Source organism: Neophocaena asiaeorientalis, unplaced genomic scaffold (assembly GCF_003031525.2).
Source record: "Neophocaena asiaeorientalis asiaeorientalis breed wild unplaced genomic scaffold, Neophocaena_asiaeorientalis_V1.1 scaffold332, whole genome shotgun sequence".
In the NCBI taxonomy this organism is placed as follows: domain Eukaryota; kingdom Metazoa; phylum Chordata; class Mammalia; order Artiodactyla; family Phocoenidae; genus Neophocaena; species Neophocaena asiaeorientalis.
In genome coordinates this window covers 1,620,148-1,638,984 of record NW_020173111.1, presented here as the reverse complement: position 1 = coordinate 1,638,984, position 18,837 = coordinate 1,620,148, and the positions used below count along the sequence as shown (strand labels likewise).

General features: G+C 52.4%; 1 protein-coding gene across 1 annotated transcript in view; it reads right to left on the bottom strand.

Moving 5' to 3' along the window:
* The window catches only part of TOM1 (target of myb1 membrane trafficking protein), a 44,842-nt gene extending 27,519 nt beyond the window's left edge, over positions 1-17,323 (bottom strand). Inside the window, exon 1 of the mRNA XM_024743461.1 lies at positions 17,181-17,323. Coding sequence (XP_024599229.1) covers positions 17,181-17,232 — 52 coding nt within the window. The 5' untranslated portion in view covers positions 17,233-17,323. The remainder of the gene's footprint in view (positions 1-17,180) is intronic.
* Between the last annotated feature and the right edge of the window lie 1,514 nt (positions 17,324-18,837).

The following is an 18,837-nucleotide window of genomic DNA, read 5'->3' as shown; positions in this document are numbered from 1 at the left end:
ACTCATTCTACGAGGCCACCATCACCCTGAGTCCTAACACCATACACAAAAATAAACTCAAAATGGATTAAAGACCTAAGTGGAAGGCCAGACACTATAAAAAGGAAAACATAGGCAGAACACTCTATGACATAAAACACAGCAAGTTCCTTTTAGACCCACCTCCTAGAGGAATGGAAATAAAAACAAAAATAAACAAATGGGACCTAATGAAACGTAAAAGCTTTTGCACAGCAAAGGAAACCATAAACAAGACGAAAAGACAACCCTCTGAATGGGAGAAAATATTTGCAAATGAAGCAACTGACAAAGGATTAACCTCCAAAATATACAAGCAGCTCATGCAGCTCAATATCAAAAAAACAAACAACCCAATCCAAAAATGGGCAGAAGACCTAAATAGACATTTCTCCAAAGAAGATATACAGACTGCCAACAACACATGAAAGAATGCTCAACATCACTAATCATTAGAGAAATGCAAATCAAAACTACAATGAGGTATCACCTCACACCAGTCAGAATGGCCATCATCAAAATATCTACAAACAATAAACGCTGGAGACGGTGCGGAGAAAAGGGGACTCTCTTGCACTGTTGGTGGGGATGTAAATTCATACAGCCACTATGGAGAACAGTATGGAGGTTCCTTAAAAAACTAAAAATAGAACTACCATATGACCCAGCAATCCCACTACTGGGCATATACCCTGAGAAAACCATAATTCAAAAAGAGTCACGTACCACAGTGTTCACTGCAGCACTATTTACAATAGCCAGGACACGGAAGCAACCTAAGTGTCCATCGACAGATGAATGGGTAAAGAAGATGTGGCACATACATACAATGGAATATTACTCAGCCATATAAAGAAAGGTAATTGAATTACTTGGAGTGAGGTGGATGGACCTAGAGTCTGTCATACAGAGTGAGGTAAATCAGAAAGAGAAAAACAAATACCTTATGCTAACACATATATATGGAATCTAAAAAAAAAAAAAAAAATTGGTTCTGATGAACCTAGGGGCAGGACTGGAATAAAGACACAGACGTAGAGAATGGACTTGAGGACACGGAGAGGGGGGAAGGGTAAGCTGGGATGAAGTGAGAGAGTGGCATGGACACATAGCCACTACCAAATGTAAAATAAATGGCTAGTGGGAAGCAGCCGCATAGCACAGGGAGATCAGCTCGGTGCTTTGTAGACCACCTAGAGGGGTGGGATAGGGAGGGCGGGAGGGAGACGCAAGAGGGAGGGGATATGGGGATATACGTATGCATATAGCTGATTCACTTTGTTATACAGCAGAAACTAACACAACACTGTAAAGCAAGTATACTCCAATAAAGACGTTAAAAAAAAAAAAAAAAGAAAAAGACCAAGTTCCAGCAGACTGTGCAGAGACAACTCCATACTCTGCTTGTGTCAGGCAAGATTCCACCCCGCATGTTACTCCTGCGGGTCTGTCAGGCCCACGCACGAGTTTTTAACCATCGGTTGGATCAGCGTTTAGGGCAGTAGCCAAGTTCCCCCATCACGGCTGTGTCTTCGGCTTCAGAGCCCGGCTCCAGGCTCAGAGCCCTCACACCCGCGGCCTGAGTGCACCCGCGGGCATAGCTCTGTGGGCGTCTCCCAGGAGCCCCGATGGACCGGGCACATGGAGCTCTTATTCCATGCGATGGTGCAAGGGAGGCTCTCACCACCCTGCTCTCGGGTGAGGCCCCTCACGCGTCCGTCGCACAGCTACTGACGTGGCAGGCCTGCTCTAGGCACTGGGGATGCAGTGTGGACAGATGGACACGGTCCCTGCCCTGTGGTGCCCAGAGAAGCCGCACTCCGGGCCAGGTCCGTCAGGATAGACAGGGCAGACTCCGTGTGACTGGGCAGGGCCCTCTTCCAGCTGGGCAGGCAGCCCCATCCTGTGGGCAGAGCCTGGGCTGGGCTGGCACAGTCAGCTCCCTACAACGGTGGCTTCCATGATCCTGGTTTTGAAACTGGCCTGACTTCAGTTCCACCCTGGGTCCCCCTTGGGTCCTGTGGGCTGGATGGATGCCAGGGTGGCCCAGGACACATGCCAGGCAGCTGAGGCATCCACGTATGGACCCAGCAGCAGGGTGGGTTGCTTTGCTCCTGGGTTAGGGCTGCGAGAGGGGATGAGAAAGGCTGCCCTTTAAATGGGTGAAAGATGGACTCGCTCATCCCACAACTATGTCCTGGATGTGGCTTCTTTGGGCCACACTCCCACCCCTGGGACTCACACACATACTGAACCACATACGAAGAACCGAAGAGAGCTGGACAAGTGCCTCCTGAGCGGGGGGCTGGGCCCTACTTTGGAGGGTCTGGGGGATGGTGGCTGGTCAACCACGCAGAACTGCTCCTCCTTCGGAAGCCACGTCTCAGTGACTTCCTGGCCTGGGGGATTCGCCAACCTGACTCCTGACCGCCTCTAAGGGGCCCCTGAGTCCTGCCAGTTCCAGCCCCTGAGGCTCTCTCCATCCCAGCCTTCCCTTCCCGCCCTGCCCTCGGCCAGGGCCCCAGCTGGGCCACCGCCCCGCCCTCGTCAGCCACGGCCCGGCTCCTCCTGCCTCCCTGCCCCCATGCGTCCTCCATGCTGACCCAGAGTGAACCTTCTGGAGCTTGAAAGTGACTGTGTCCCTCCCATGCCCCTTCAAAGGCTCCCTTGCCCCCAGCTGGGCCCTTCCACAACGGGAATATTTTAACTTCCCAAGTTAGATGCTAGGTAACACCAAGCATTTGTTAGCTGTTAGCTGTTTATGTAAAGAAGGTGATTCAACCCTCACACCTATAAGGCGTACGCTATTGCCCTAGTCTAATGAGGAACCTGAGGCCTGGAGAGGTCACACATGGTGGAAAGGGGGGATGGCCGTGGATGCCACTGCCCCCGCCTCCCATCAGGAGTCAGGGAGCTCTGCTTTTCCAGAATGATCCGCCTGGACCCCTCAGGCCATCTGCCCCCTCCTCCACTAGCAGCCCTCTCAGTGGTTCCACCATTGGATCCCCTATGACCTCTCCCAGTGACTGCTGAAAACGATGGGCACCTCCCTTCTCCTGCGGGAGAGAAGGGTGGGGCTTCAGAAGGGATTATGATCATTTTGGAACGGCAAGCGGGCTGCTAAGGGGGCAGCTGGGACATTTGTGAGTAAGAGGCAAGCCGTCCCAAGGAACCAAGGTGGATGCATCAGGACCCCTGGAGCGCGAGTCTGATGCTAACCTGAGTACAGGTGCCAAGGTCTTAGTCCTGAGTGCCAGTCGTGGGCAGAGCCATTAAGAGGATGGAGCTTTTTGGAGGGAGTCGGGGGAAAGGGGGGAGCTTCAGTCAGTCTAAATAGGTGTGGGGGGGTGGAGAGGAAGAGGAGGAAGAGGCAGAAGAGAGACAAGAGCCATCTGATCAATTCCAGAAGAGAGGTGTACCCAGACCCCTCCCCTCAGATCTGGGAGAAGCCTAAGACTTCCTTAATAAACATGTCCAAGGGGCAGGCATGCTCCGTTAAGGGCAGAAATTTAAACCCACAGGAATCTGGGGATGTGTGTTCTATTTTTGGTTTTAACCACAAAAGTAACTCAGTTGGCTATTTTAAGAGGGGGGATAAAAACACTGACAATGGTTACCAGTTCTAAAAGACAGCCCGCTGACTTGTCCAGCTCTGGGCTGTTGGCAGTACCTTCGGAGGCCCTGCCCTTGTCCCCAGCTCCTGAGGAAGCTGGGCCCTGCAAACCACCTGCTGTTGTCGGGGGCTGGCGGGCGGTAGATGGGGTCCACCGGGTGTCTTTCTGTCTGCTCTGTCCTCTCCACGTGGGGCTGGTGCCCGGACAGCTAGGCTGGGCGGTGGCACAGCTTTGGAGTGGGATGAGCTTGGCCCCACCTCTGAACTCGGAGACCACGCGCAAGGATCCGAGCCTCGGAGTCTCGGTTTCCTCATCTGTGAAACCGGCAGAAGACTGACTGCCTCCCTCACAGGTGTTGGGACTCTTCAGCCAGACAATGTACGTATGATGTCAGCTAAAGGGCAGCGACGGGTCACTGCTAAGTCCCATGACTGTGACTTGGACCGAGAGCAGCAAAGAGTGGCCACCAGACACTTTCCAGCTCCGGGGCCCTGGTGTCAGCCTGCGCATCCTCGGGGGCACCCTGGGTATCTGGCGAGCCTGCCCTCTTGGCCACTGGGGAAGCCCTGCTTTGCAGGAAGCCATTTCTGTGGCGATCAGGGGACCCGTGGTCAGCACTGTGGATGTGAGTCACACTGACCACCTCCTGCCAGGTCAGCCCGAGGGCAACAGCCTAGAGCCTTCTCCCCACCACCCTGCATGTTCACTCACCGGGGTTCCAGCTGAGGGTTCCAGCTGCTCAACGCCTCCATCATCACGGCCACGGCCCTGGCTCAGGCACTGTCTCCCACCCAGACCTGGACTGTCACCTCCACACTCTCCTCTTCCAACATAAATCCAACCAGTGTTTTTCTCTGTCTAAATGTCATCCATGACCCCCCCACTGCCTGAGGGTCAAAAACCGGACCTTTTCAGGGGCTGAGAGGGACAGCTGGGGCTGAGCTCAGCCCCGACCCACGGTGTCGTTCTCTCTCCCTTTGTGGACCTTGTTCTTTCAGGCGTTGGGGCTTCTGCCTGGGATGCGTGGCTCCCCTTCAGGCCGGCACTGGTTCACAGGTGATGACGAGACCACCCCCCACCGGCCCACCACACTGACACGCTAGGCTGTCACCACACACCAAACACGGGGCTCTGCACTTCACAGCAGCTCTGCCGGCCCTCACCACAGCCCCTAAGGCAGAGGATGGGTACGCTGAGGGGCACAGAGAGGCCAGTGGCTTGCCCATGGTCACACAGCTTGTACGTTGCAGAGCAGAGGTTTGAACCCAAAGAGGTCTGGTTCCCAAATCCGTACCCTTAACCACTAGATTATGTGCCTCTCGAACATACTCGGCATGTGTCACGCAGGCCCTGGGAGACGTCAGAGAGCAAAACCAACCAGGTCCTGCCCTTGGGAAGTCTACAGTCTGGTGGGCGGCCACAAGTGACATTACAGACAGCAAAAATGCCCCGATGGAAAAGAGCAGGCACTGAGACAGTAGAGGGGCTGAGATTCAGACGAGCCAATGGGGACGGCTTTTAAGGCCCTACCCCAGTGTCGGCCCCGCAGTGTCACCTCCAACTGGGCAAACCGTGCCAGGCCTCATCTCGCACTGCGGCATTAACACTGTGGACAACAGCGACCAGATGACCGGCCTTCGCTGCATGTCAGCCTGTGCAGGACGCGGCGTGGACCTCTTGTTACTGCCCTACAGCCCCCACCACGTGTGGGCACAGTTGATGCCCACACCTGGCAGTGGAGTACGGGGATGCAGAGCCGGGCCCTGGGGCCTCTGGACCCGTGTGCTCTCCCTCTGCTCTGCCCCCGCCTGCCTTGGCTGGACCCTGAGTTCCGGGAACATCTCTGTCTCACCGGGGCCTACCCTCTGGTGGGAAGGAGGGTAGAGGTTTGGCCAACGTCTGCGGAAGGAGCGGCCGAGCCTCCAGACCCCCTCGCCGCCCCAGTTCAGTGCTGAGCACCCGTCCCCACCCCGTCCTGGGAAACATTCTCATGTTTCACTGACCCTAAGCTCCCTTGTCCACTCTTCTTTTTTTTTTTGGCCACGCCACACGGCTCGCGTGATCTTAGTCGCCTGACCAGGGATCGAACCTGGACCCCGGCAGTGAAAGTGCGGAGTCCTAACCACTGGACCGCCAGGGAATTCCCCCCCTTGTCCACTCTCGAGTCTCTCTGATATTGGGATGTTTCTTACAAATGATGACCTGTCAGAGCTCAGTTGGTAGATTTTTCTTTCTAGATTCAATGAAATATGGTTTGTAAATAGTAAGGAACTGTCTTAAAGGTCGAGGCCGATAGCAGCCCTAGTCCCACCTTGACTATGACCAGGTCTAGGGCAGGGCTCACCCACCAGGGGGGTAGGGATAGAATGGGAGTTAGCTGACCGTGATCAAGAAAGCAGTGACACGGTGTGTCAGCTCTACCAAGAGCTCCCATGGGGGCCCTCTTTCGAGATCCTTCTCCCATGACTGGCACCCCTGCAAAGGTGCCCACAGCTGTTTTGTTTTTAGTCAACATTCATGGAATGTCATCTTTCCAGTGTAACGGCCACCTACTAACGTCACTCAAAGGAACCATGGTGAACCTCTGAGATTTCCTTCTAGTCTTTACTGTTTTCAGGCTTTAAAAAACACATCTGTATAATTTTTTTTAAAGTGTGTAATGATATTGTGATTATGGCTTGTTTGTTGGTTTCTACATGGGAATCCTATTCCATGCCCTTAAAAGACACGCTGAAATATTTATGAACGAAATGATATGCTGTTTGGAATCTGCTGTAAGTAGTACCCACCCCTTTGCTCGACTCTGCTCCCCCCACCCACCAGCTGCCTCCATCCCTTGCCCAGTGCCCCTTTATCCCATCTGTCCCCCAGCTGCCTTCTAGATGCCCTCTTCCCGCCCATCTATTCTCCATCCTACGACACGCTCTGAGCAGCTACAGTGCCAGGTGCTAGAGAGGCCTGTGCCCTGTGCCAGGTGCTAGAGAGGCAAAGAGGGAGAAGAGAATCCCTGCCCTTAGGGAGGCCCTACAGCGGTCAGTGAGAACAGCTGGACAGGCGTGTTCAGTGCAAAACGACAGGTGATGTGACTGAGGTCAGTCTGGGGCGCTGGGGGAGCCGGGAGCAGGGGGCAGCACCTCAGGGGAACCGGGAAGGCTCTGGTGAGGAGGTACCGACTGAGCTGAGCACACAGCGCAAGCTGCCAGGCGGGGGGAGGTGAGGCGGGACGATCCCGCTAGAGGAAGAGCACGTGCTGAATGAATGAATCCGTGATGAAACCTCGGGGATGACGGGAAGAAGAGCAGAGACGAGGGGCCTGAGGGTCAGTCTGAAGGACCTGAGGGAGGGAGAAAAGGCCGTGCTGAGACCGGGGAAGATCCAGGAGCCCAAGGGAGGCTGAGGGTCAGGAGGGAGCAAGGCAGCCGGAGGAGAAAGGCAATGATGCCAATGGCTTGGCAGACCAGTCTTCAAAGCCAGACAGAGGGAATCAGGCACAGACACCCCCTAGCCTGCCCCCCAGCCGCTCCTTCCTCTTCCCCACCCAAAGCGGCAACCCGTCTCCCCTTTGCCAGAGCCCGATCCAGGCGTGGGTGAGCTACTCAGTCCGGATCCCTGGGGAGTACAGGGTGTCGGCGGGGCCTTGTCGGGGAGGGGAGAGCCTTGTCCACCCCCCCCACCCCCCGGTCTCCTTCTGTCCTCTCTTCTGGGAGCCAGCATGGGAGCACGGCGCCTGGAGCTCGGGCCGAGGTGACACGCTCAGGACACAAAGCCAACATATTCAGGACAGAGAAAGAAAAAGCCTGGGTGTTGCAATACATCGTGGATCTGTGAGACCAATCCTGGAACTGCCGACCTTCCGACTTCTTGCCAAGTAAGCCCAGCGCGTGGGGCCGGCTCGCCTGTCTCTCGGTCACTTGCAGCCGAGGTACCCCGAAGCCTGGTGGCAGCCTGCGGCGTGCAGACCGGCCTTCTCCCCGCTTCCTCCTCCCATCGCCTGGGCCTTCTGCCCCCTGCTCCCTGCGGGGCCTGCCCTGACCCCCAGAGGGCCTTCCCCTCCATGCTGGGCCAACGGCACTCTGCGTACACCACAACCACAAGCTCTGCTTAGTGTTACAATAACCCTGTAGCATTTACTTCTTTGTTTCTATGTCTCTCTCATTAGGCTGTGAGCTCAAGCGTGGAGGTTACAGCTTGTGAGTCCTTGAATTCTCTACACCACACAGGATGACCGGGCCTGTGAAAAACCTGCAGGATGTGTTTGATGAATGACTGAATGAAGGATGAGGCCATATTCACCACGACCATAAGCCCTTAGAGCACTTTAATTTAAATGAAGTACTCCCACCCTTTGGCCTCATTGATCCCTTAGTAGCAGTTGTGCAGAAATCCTAATCTTTCTTCAGCTCAGCAGTCCTGCGAATGTTTTTAAAAAGCACCGTGTGCCTCCTTCATCTGACCTCCACGTTACCATCCTCAGTTCCTGTGACCACTCCATTCTGGAAGTGACTTCTAGAGCCTTCACCGTTCCCGCTGATCCGCCTGGGACACCGCCCAGCTGTGCTGTCCTCCTGGAAACAGTGTGGGAACCCACTCACCTGCCCACGTGGGATATGGTATTTGTGTTAACTCACCCTGTGACTACATTGGATGTTTATCGACTCTACTGCATGGAACTGACTCCTGCAGAGCTTGTTGCTGTGAAAGACACTCTCCACTGGCCCACATTGTTTAGCTTTTCTAGCCTCCCTTGCAGCCAGAAGAGGCCCTGTGTTCTGGCCACTGAGGTGTGGGTGGAATTTTCTTCCCAGTGGCTCCTGGGGAAGTTTTTCCTCTCCTGATAACAGAGGCAGCACCAGAGGGTGCCTTCACCTGTGCTCTCTGTTACGTGGGGGCTAGCAAGAGGAGGAAACCAATATGCTGGAGGTTGGGGTGGTGGGTGGAGAAATACAGAAAGAACCATTAGGAACAAACTCATCCTAGATGGACCCTGAACCCAGACATTTTCACTCTATAGGAAACCCGCCAGGTCCCTTTCAATTCTAAGGGGAAGCAATGAGGTGGGAAAGTTAGGAGAGTGGGATCTGGACACAGACAAATCCCAGTGCAAGTCCTGACTGGAGCACTCACTAGCTGTGTGTCCCTGAGTGAATTCCTTAACCTCTCTGTGCCCTCGTTCCTCCCCTGCAAAATAGGGATAACTAAAGCACTCACCTTCCAGCGTTATGTGAGGAAGAAATGAGAGAATGCACTTCATGTGCTTTGTATCCCACCTAGCACAACAGCTAACACCAAAACAAACGTTACCAACTACAAAAATATCAACCTAAAAATCACTGTGTGAAAATTTCAAGCATTCCCATAAAATAGTTTAAATCACATACATGCAGAAGCCATTCATTTTTCCCCAGCCAGCACTGTCCTGAAGCCTATTTTCCAAACGAATAGCTCTTTCCAGACCCGGCATGGAAAGTTCCAGCAGTCTCCTAAGTTGCTGAGCCATCCTTCCTCAAAGCCCTGGCTGCCTCTCCCCTGCCATTTTGTAACCACAGGCCACAGGAGGAACTCTAAAATACTTTACAGAGGCATAACTGTGGCAACCCACAATTTTAAAGTTGATATAACTAACTATAGTACCTAACTGAAGAAAATTTCAGTTAGATGAAGGACGGCTTTTAAAAAACTATCTAGGCAAGAAGGAGCAAGGCCATGAAAGTAGAGAGGAGTGAAGGGGCTGGCCAAGGTGTATATGACATTGCTTTTTTGTTCCCCCAACTCACGAATGTAAAAGATGTTACCGACAAATGTAGGTATGTAGGTACGTACGTACCTATCAAGAGATTTAAGGAATTGCTTGTGCTATTATGGAGGCTTGGCAAGTTCAAAATCTGCCGGGTAGACCAGCAGGCTGAAGACCCAGAGGACAGATGCAGCTTAAGTCCAAAGGTCGTCTGCTGGCGGAATTCCCTCTTCTTGGGAGGCCAGTCTTTCTTCTATTCAACAGATTGGATGAGACACACACACACTACGGACAGCCATCTGCTTTTCTCAAAGTCTGACTTAAATGTTCATTTCATCTAAAAAATACCTTCATATAAACATCTAGATTAACGTTTGGCTAAATATCTGGGTACCATGGCCTGGCCAAGTTGATACATGAAGTTAACCACCCCAAGGGTTTATCCTGCATCAATACAAACAAGTTCCACTGGAACAGGGGACACCTCTGCCTGTCCTTCAGTTCTCCTGGTCTCAGCCTGTGTGGCCTCGCTGGCTCCTCCCCACTCCTCCCCGGCTCCCTCCTTCCTTTCTCTACCTCCCCTGCAGGAGCAAAGCCCAGGTCCTCCCCATGGGTCTTGCACAGCTGCTTGGCTCTCTGTGGCACTTTTTGGTGCTTTCTCAGTTGTCAAGCTTCCCACCTCCGTGGGGCGGAGGTTCTGTCACTTGCCTGTGGGATGCGGCTGGGGAGGGGAGGGGCTGGCACTTGAACCCACATCTTCTGATGCAGGGTCTAAGCTCTGACCCTATTCAGACTGCTGACGTTCCAGCGGTCAAAACGTGCCACCTGGGAACATGCTAGGTGGGCTTGTGGGCAAACGTAAAGACATTTTTAGAGTTACCTATTTACCTGAATGTCGAGTAGAAGGGAAAAAACACAAACTAGCTTATCAAAGTCATGATTTCAGCATATAATTACACAGGATAAGGTCAAATTTAAAAAGTGAGTGAACAAAAGGAAAACACTCTGAAAATAAAACTAAAGGTGGTACACGAAGGGCAGACACATATCATAAAGGTGGTATACGAAGGGCAGAAGTCTGGAGAGTGCTAGCCTAGACCGAGGCCTCCTTGGTAAGAAGGTAAAGAGTTAACTTGTCCTGAATCCTCTTGCTTCTCACGGGGTGATGGTCCCAAGCTAATTAGAAGACACTGAGGGTTTTTGTTTTTTTCTAAAACCAGAAGGACGGAACTCCAGGACTTTACTCTTATTTCTTTGAGCTCAGGGAGGGAACAAAACCTATTCACCAGTTCCACCTGTAGGGTCAGGCAAAGGCTTTAATTCCCAAGTGAGAACCGGCTCCACCCCGCAGCCTGAAACCTGACCTGTCTGTGGCTGTGGCTGCCACCCAGCCTGCAACTGCTCATTCCCAGCGACAGCAAGACCGACAGAGGCTGTGCTGGAGCCAGGGCCCTGGGTGGGCACCTGGGCTCTGCCTCCAACTTAGACTACATCCCAGCAATGATGATAACACCGGGTAAAAAATCACAACAGCTAACAATTATGGACAATTACAGTCTGGAGGGCACCGGGCCAAATGCTTCACAACGTGACAGTACTACAATTTCCCAACACAGCAATGCAGCAATCCCAACTGATACGTGCTATTATTATCCTTATTTTTTAGACAGGAAATTGGAGAACAGAGAGGTTAAGTAACTTGCTCCAGGTAACAAAGCAGGTGAAGGATAAACCAGGACTCAGACCACGTGGCCTGACTCAGGAGCACATCCTGGATGCCTTACTGTGTACCATGCGGCTAGCTGACACAAAGCCCTTTCTAGACATTAGTCCCTGTTATCCTTAAGACAGAAATTCTGGGTTCTAACCTGGCGCCAGCACTTATGGATCAAGGAGTTGGAGCTTCAAGATGCAAGGGCTCCCCACGGCACAGAGTGGGAAGCGGTAGAGATTCTGACTCAGGGGGTCCAGGGCTGGAGCATCCTCAAACATCTCTGACAGGGGTGCTCTGCGACCCCAGTGTAAAGAACAAAGAACTTAATCATTCTGCCTCTGGCTAAGAGGTCAGCAAACTATGACCCACGTGCCAAACGCAGTCTGCTTTTGCATGGCCCACAAGCTAAGGATGGTCTTTACATTTTTAAATGGTTAAAAAAATCCAAAGAAGAACAAATTTCATGACCCGTGAAAATTATATGAAACTCACATTTCAGCGTCCGTAAATAAAGTTTGATTGGAACACAGTCATGCCCTTTCATTGACTTATTGTCTGTCTGCCGTCGTGCTCTGAGGCAGAGTTGAGCCATTTGCAGCAGAGGCCATATGGACCATAAAATCCAAAATATTTACTATCTGGCCCTCTAAAGTCTGCAAATCCTGGTCTAGTCTACCCTGCCAGCCATGCAGCATCCTCCTTACAGCCTCCCTCCCCTCCAACCTCTGCCTTCATACCTCCAGGGTTAGGGAGCTCACCAGCAAACAAGGCAGCCAGGCCCACTGTGAAAGGCGCTGGCACTGAGCTCCTCTGGTAACCGGCCACTCTGCCCTCTAAGCCTGTGCAGTCGGTTCTATTGCCCCTCTGCAATGCCCAGCCATGTGCTTCTTTCCTCCAGCATCAATCCTTCCTGTCCTCATTGTCCCCTCAGTTGTTCAATTCTCTGGGAAACAGAGGGAGGACGGTGGCACCTCTGTGTGACAGGTAGGGGAGGCGGTGGAGAAGGAGTGTGACATAGTCAGCAGTGGAACTGAAGCTGGACCCAGGTCTCCTGCCGCCCAGCCTGGTGTCCCCTTGACAACCTTGCTTGAGTGTCCAGTTTGGTTTCCACTCATCACTCCCAAAATGGCAGCCCTGAGGGCCCGAGGTGTTCTCTTCCTGCTAATGCCTATGGTCTCTTACCTATGATGCCTCCCGGTGGCCGCCCTGGCTTGGCCTTTGTGGAACTAAGCGTGGCCCTCCCCGACCTTTCACCTCTCCGGTCCAGCCCAAGGCTCAGTCTTAGGCTCTGGGCTCTCCGCCCGGTCCATCTTGCTCTCCGCACCCGTTGCCCGGGGCTGGTCCCCAGGCACTGCCCATGTTTATAGTCTGTGCTGTTTGCAGCTTGCTCTCCTGAGTCACCTGCATCTCTAGTTCAAAGTGCCAGGGGTGAGCCGACAGCCTGAAGTGGAATATGGGGTTCTTGGGTTGCCTTCTGACGTCTCTCTATAAGACACAGCCAGTAAGGGCTGTCCTCAGAGAATACCTGGGAAGGGTTTTTAAATCCTTGGAAGAAGAGGGCTGTGTCAACACCAGCTCGTACTCAGCTATCTGGGATCCTTTCAGCCCCAGGCTGCTGCCCAGGGAAACGGGAAGCTCTCCTGATAGATAAGGATGTGCGGACAAAAAAACGTCACCCGCCATTTCAGTAAACAAAGGCAGCTGTGGCCATCAAGCCGCTGGCCACTGTAGCGCCCTCCCCTCACCACAGGTGCACCTGAGTGGGATTCAGGATGGAGAAGAACAGGATATTGGCGCTAGATACTGAAGACGCATGTCAAAGGACTGATTTCAATAAGCCCAGACTCTTGCATCTTCCCACACAGAGGAAAGCGCTAAAATCATTAACTTGAGATGTCTGTTTTTTGTGATTAGCAGTAATCTTTTTATGTTTGACTACCTTTTTTTTTCCCCCCAGCAAAAACTCCTGTATATCCTGGCTCCTCCCTCACCTCTTTGGAACAGTCCCTCAGAGCTACCTGAGAGGCTGCCTCGCAGGCTGTAATCGTCAGTAAGGTCTCCAGATAAAACATAATTCTCAACTTTTAGGTTGTGCAAATTTTTCTTTAGTGGACAGGTGAGTGACCTGGAAATGTGCACAGGTCCAGGAGTGCATTGCAATCAGAAAAGCTAGTCTGTGGGTCAAACAATAACTGTTGGAGGGCTGGGATGCTGCATATTCCAAACAGGTGTTGATCAGCCAGAGGCAGTGTGGTGAGGGTATGAGAGAGGACCTTGGCTTTGCAGCCAGAGACTCTACTGAGCTGTGAAACCTTGGGAAGTGACACCTGCCTTCAGACTTACCTTTAGTGACATGGGAAAAAATAGCAAAACCCTGCAGGGTTGAAACTGAGTCTCCCTAAAACCGACGTCCTCTGCCGAATTCCTGATTAAGCTCTCCATCCAAAACTATTCCCTTTCTCGTCCCACACCTGTTCCCCTCAAGACTTACGAATATCAAAGAAAAGGGGGCTTTGAAACTGAGCGGGACCCTGTGGGGTCCTTCCAGGCACAAAAGCTCTTCCGTGTCCCCCTTCCCTCCCTTCCTTATTTCTTGTTTGTGGGAAAAAGGCTTCAGCCTCCTACATCTCCCCGAGTGTCAAAGTGCAGATTCAAACAGTTACTAATTAGGGAAGGGAGGGAAGGCAGAAACAAAGGAAAGGCAGTCAAGAAACACTGGTGCAGCGACAAAGCATAGTCCCAGCTCCTCCTCGAGGGATTTACTTAACAATCTGATACAAATCTCTGAGTTCTTCTGCTGGACCTGGGGGTCCCACCCAGGGGGAGGATGGTGACTTCAGGTCTGCACAAGCAGACCCCAGAGTGGAGGGAACCAGAAGGTTGATGTCTGAGATTCCTGGAGCACCATCGTGTCACCTCCCCACCAACCAATCAGAGGAAAGTCACAGAAAACCATCAGGGAGTTTGGGTCTTTTGAGCACAATTGCTCAGCCCCTGCAATAAACCTTTCACTGCTCCCAACGGTTTGGTTGGTTTAGCCTCACTGTGCATTGGGCACACGAACTTGGGGTCGACAACAGGGTCGTGATACCAGCGTGGCACCTGGCATTTGCTCACAAACTGTTACTTTCCTTTTCTCCTTTCTTTCCTCCTCCTATGTGCCAGGCACCATGCTAAGAGCCAAGGGTCTGGATCAGTAAGGTACAGCAGCTGCCCTCAGGAAGCCCAGGCTAGCCGGGGAGACACATGCACAACTACTAACAGAATGGGACAGTGCTTTATTAGTGTGATGACGGTGAAAATAATAAAAATGACAATGATGTTTCCCCAGCACTGACAATGTGCCACAGGCCCTGTCCACGGAGCAGCTCACTTCACTCTCACAAGCATCCTGAGAGGTGGATGCTGGTATAACCCCCATTCCACCCAGGAAGGAGCAGAGGCTCAGAGCCCAAAGGCAGACAGTGAGGGAGCCTGCAGAGCTAGGGTGATGGGAGGGCACAAAAGCAACGGCTGGATCTGAAGGGGTCAGGGAAAGCCTCAGGGAGGAGGTGACGATGCCCGGGGCTTTGAAGGATGCACCGGGAGCAGGCAGAGGGAGCAGCAAACACAAAGGGGTGTAGGTGGGTGGCTGGGGACTTTGTGAGTTGAGAGACACTCACCCCTGATTAACACCGTCAGGACCCACTGCGCTCAGGGCTGCCAACTGGACAGGACTCTACCCTCAACAGAGAAATGGAGTTGGCAGGCTTGAGAAGAGATTATTTCACCCCTGCAGTTTACAGAAATGCAAGCAACTAATACTAGGTCATTAGTAATAGTAATCACAGCCAACCAGGGCTGTTGCCGTCTCTTTATCAAAGAAAGAAAAGAAAAGAAAAAAGGAATACTGAGGGTATTAACTCAAATGGCAGACATTCTTCATTTAATCCTACTTTTAGAGCCTCTTCAGCTTTGGTTCAGATATCAGGGGCTCAGGGCAGTTCATCTCAGCTTTCCTATCACTTCACTGGGGTCCTTGGGTGAGTCCTAGTCTCCACCTCCCCTCTCTGGGCCTCAGTCTCCTGTATAAAATGAAGGGGATGGGCTAGAACAGAGGGTTTTAATGTGTGGTTTCCAATCCAGTGGCCATCTCAGACCTATAGGGTCACAAACTCTGGGGATGGGGTCCAGCCTTCGATGCTTTAACAAGTCTTCCAGGGGATTCTGATGAGAGCCCTGGGTCACAAGAGCCCCAGGGTAAGGACTGTTCCTGCAGTAATACTTGCTCTGTGCTCTAAGGTATTAAGGGTTAGTAACTCTTTGGACTGAGTTATCTCTTGCCCAAGACAGGCAACCTTTCAGGGTAAGAAAAGAAACTGTTTTCTTTGACCATCTAAAGCCCAGAGTCCAGATGAGCTTTTCTAGAGAGGCTCAGGCACATGTGGCTGCCTGTGAAAGCCAGAATTTTTCTGGGCGGGGAGGGGTAGGAAGTCTCAGACTTGGCATGTGATGAAAGCAGTGGTATCTGCAGCTAGAGAAATATAGATGAGAGACAAGCTGCCTTCTCTTCTCAGCTCCGAAACAATGACTCACCTGTGCATGTGTGTGTGTGTGTGTGTGTGTGTGTGTGTGTGTGTGTGTCTGTAGTAGGTGGGGCAGGGAGGTGGCCCTGAGAGGTGCAGCTTCCCCTCTCTCATCCAGGAGCTTCCTGGTGTGTAAATTCTCTACTGACAGCCTCCTCTTGAAGACATTTCATTACAAAACCTCAGAAGAGCCACAGACGGCCACGGGGGCGATTGCAACAGAGCTGGGTCAACAGACTTCAGTGAGGTTTGGCTTCCAAGATAGTAAGAATGGAAAGAATATCTTGTCTAAAAGATCCAATCTTCCCAGTTTGAACTTAAGGCTAAAAACCGTCAAAAAGTTGGAGAGAGTTTCACAGTACTGCCCTGGGCTTCTTCATGCAAGAAGGCACACCCAGACTGCCCTGGAGAAGTGTTAGCGGTTTGGGCCATGGCCTGTGGGTCCTCTCAGCTTTGGTGGGCAGAAATGAGTGCCTATGAGACCAACTGTCCAGCCATTTTCAGGAATTCCAGACCCCCACTTGGCAGTGTCTCAGTAACAATAATAAATATTACCACTTTCTTTTATATAGCATCGGCCACGTGCCAGGCGCTAAGTCCTTTACATTTATTAACGAGTTTAACCTACACAACAACCTCACGGAGGTAGGGATCATTATTATCCCCTAATCACAGGTGAGGAATCCTCCCTACAGAGGCAACGTCACAGAACTAATAAGTCTCCCGTCAATAGGGGGCGAGAGATTCAGGAGATCTGGGCTCTGAGTGAGCCTGTGTCTCTGCCACAGGGCTTGGCCATGCCCTCTACTGAGAAATGAGGGAGACCGAATCAGGTGGTTTCTAAGATCACTTCCAGCTCAGAGTCTGCGACTCCATGCGGTCCATCTGATGCCGGTTGGTGAGGGCGGCCAAGGCCGGCACGTCCTGAAGCTTTGGCCTGGCCTCCTCATGGAGCGGGTTCCTCAGCGTCTAGCCCCGGCCCGGGGGAGGCAGGGCTCCCTGTCCCCCTCCCAGCAAGACGCCCACCCAGCCGCCAAGCCCTTGTCTCCTGGTCCTGGAGAATGGACTTCCAGCCCTTCTCAGGTATCCGTGTCCGCAGCGCCGAGTGAGCCAGGAATGAGACGGCAAGGGCCCAGGTGGCGCGACGTGCGCCGGGGAGGCGACGAGAGAAACATTCGAGGGGCCCATGGACTGCAAAACCACGCAGTCCCTTTAACCCCCCAAACTTTCTCCCTTGATTAGCGACCCTAGCAGTCGCACATTGGCTGAGTCGCGACCGCCAGGACCCGCCTTCTCTCTTTACCTATTGGTTGCTGTCGGTATCCATCACAAGCCGAGGCTTCTTAGTGGACCTCGGCTTTTGTCAATCAAAGCAGGCGGGCGGCTGGGCGGGGCCAGGTCCCGCAGAGACACTCCAGCCTCGTTCCTCTCCCTGCTTCCCTCAGGTGTGTAACTGGGAACCTGGGGGCGCGCCTGGGGGCCGGTGCCGGGCGCGGAACCCTGCGCTGGGGCTGGGCCGGGCCCCGGGGACTTACCGATGCGCTGTCCCACCGGAGAGCTGAACGGGTTCCCCAGGAGAAAGTCCATCGCCACGGCTGCCGCTGCCGCTGCCACTGCCACCAAGCCGGGGAATCAGCTGACAGCAACCGCCAGCGCCGGACCCGTCACGTGACGCGCCGGACGGTCCTCGAGGAGGCGCGGCTGGGGCGGGGCGGAGGGAGTCTGGAGCCGGCCGCAGGCCCCGCCCCTGACGTGGAGGGTCGGCGCCTCGAGGCTGAGGGCGATGACCTCACTGCGGTTTACTCGGCGTCGGTGGACGTCACGCACGACGTCGGACGGCTGCGGGCCTGGGGCGCTTGGGTCTAAGCCACATCCTTCACGTCTTTGTAAGGATTAGGGGCGTTGTCTTTGATCTCTACACACCCAGAAAACCCCGTCTCAGACCAGGGAAATGACTTGGGTAAGGTTACCCAGCAAGCTGAGACTCCAGCTCTCGCTCTTAGTTTTAGCCTCTAGGACCTCACCATGCCTACACACCCACTGCTGGGTTTGACAGCCTCTCTGGCCTGTTGTCTCCCTGCCCAGAGAAGACTCTTCCTATTTGAGATCAAGGTCTCCCAGCTGCAAAATGTATCCTCTTTGCAGCCCAGATTCCGTTACCTCAAAATAGGACGGAAGAGCCAAGGGTTTTGCGACACCTTGACACTGAGAGCCAACTCAGTGAATTGCAGCTAGGGACGGGCTAGAGCCCAGGGTGGCAGAAAGCACACAGATGTCACGAGTGGGTCCTGGGACCCATCTCAGCCATTCATTTACTGTGTGATTCAAACAGCGGGCTTCCATTTTCTCTGGATTCTGGAATTAGGTCAAGGACGTTTCTTTTTTAGGTCACTGGCTCCTTTGAGAAAGTGTAGAAAGCAGCGGAGCCTTTCTGAAGAAAAAAGGCAGAGATACAATTTGACCTCAGGGAGTTTCTGGGGTCCCTGAGGTGCAGCAGTGGACCCCAAGCTAAGAATTAAGAATCTCAAAGGCTCTTCGCAGCTTTGTAATTCTAATATCTTCAACCTTCTCGTGTGCTGTGTTTCAGCTATGTCATCTACTCATTAGATACCAATATTAGATCTATTGGTTATTTTTTTTTGCTTCTAATGACATGCACTCCAAAAGATACAATAACCACTGCTTTGGTAGTTTGGGTTACTGCAGGATGCTTCAGTATTTTTTGGGCATATCTGTGAATTTTAAATTTGAAAGGCTAGTAAATTGCAGAAATTTAGGACGATAGAAAACCTGAATTAGAACTTAATCACTTCCGTTAATCTGAGCAGTCATAGGGGCTGACATCTTTACCGTACAACAATAAAAGCTTTATGGACGTCATGTACTTCTGTGCTTTGAAGTGTTTTAATAATGCTCATGAGACCTGTTAATACATGCCCATACCCCCAGTAGTCTAGATGCTCTTTGAGGGCTGGGATGCTATGTCCACTTCTCTCACTGTCGTGCAGCACAGTGACTAACGCATGAAAATCTAAATCAATCTACCTTTCTGTAATGGATTTGGATTATAAGGGGAGATGTACACTTAAGATGATCTTCATGTCAGGTACCTTCCATGTTTTTCTTCATTTAAACATATTCCTTGGTTGTATGGAATATGTTTAGCATGATTTTCCATTGGATTCTTCCATT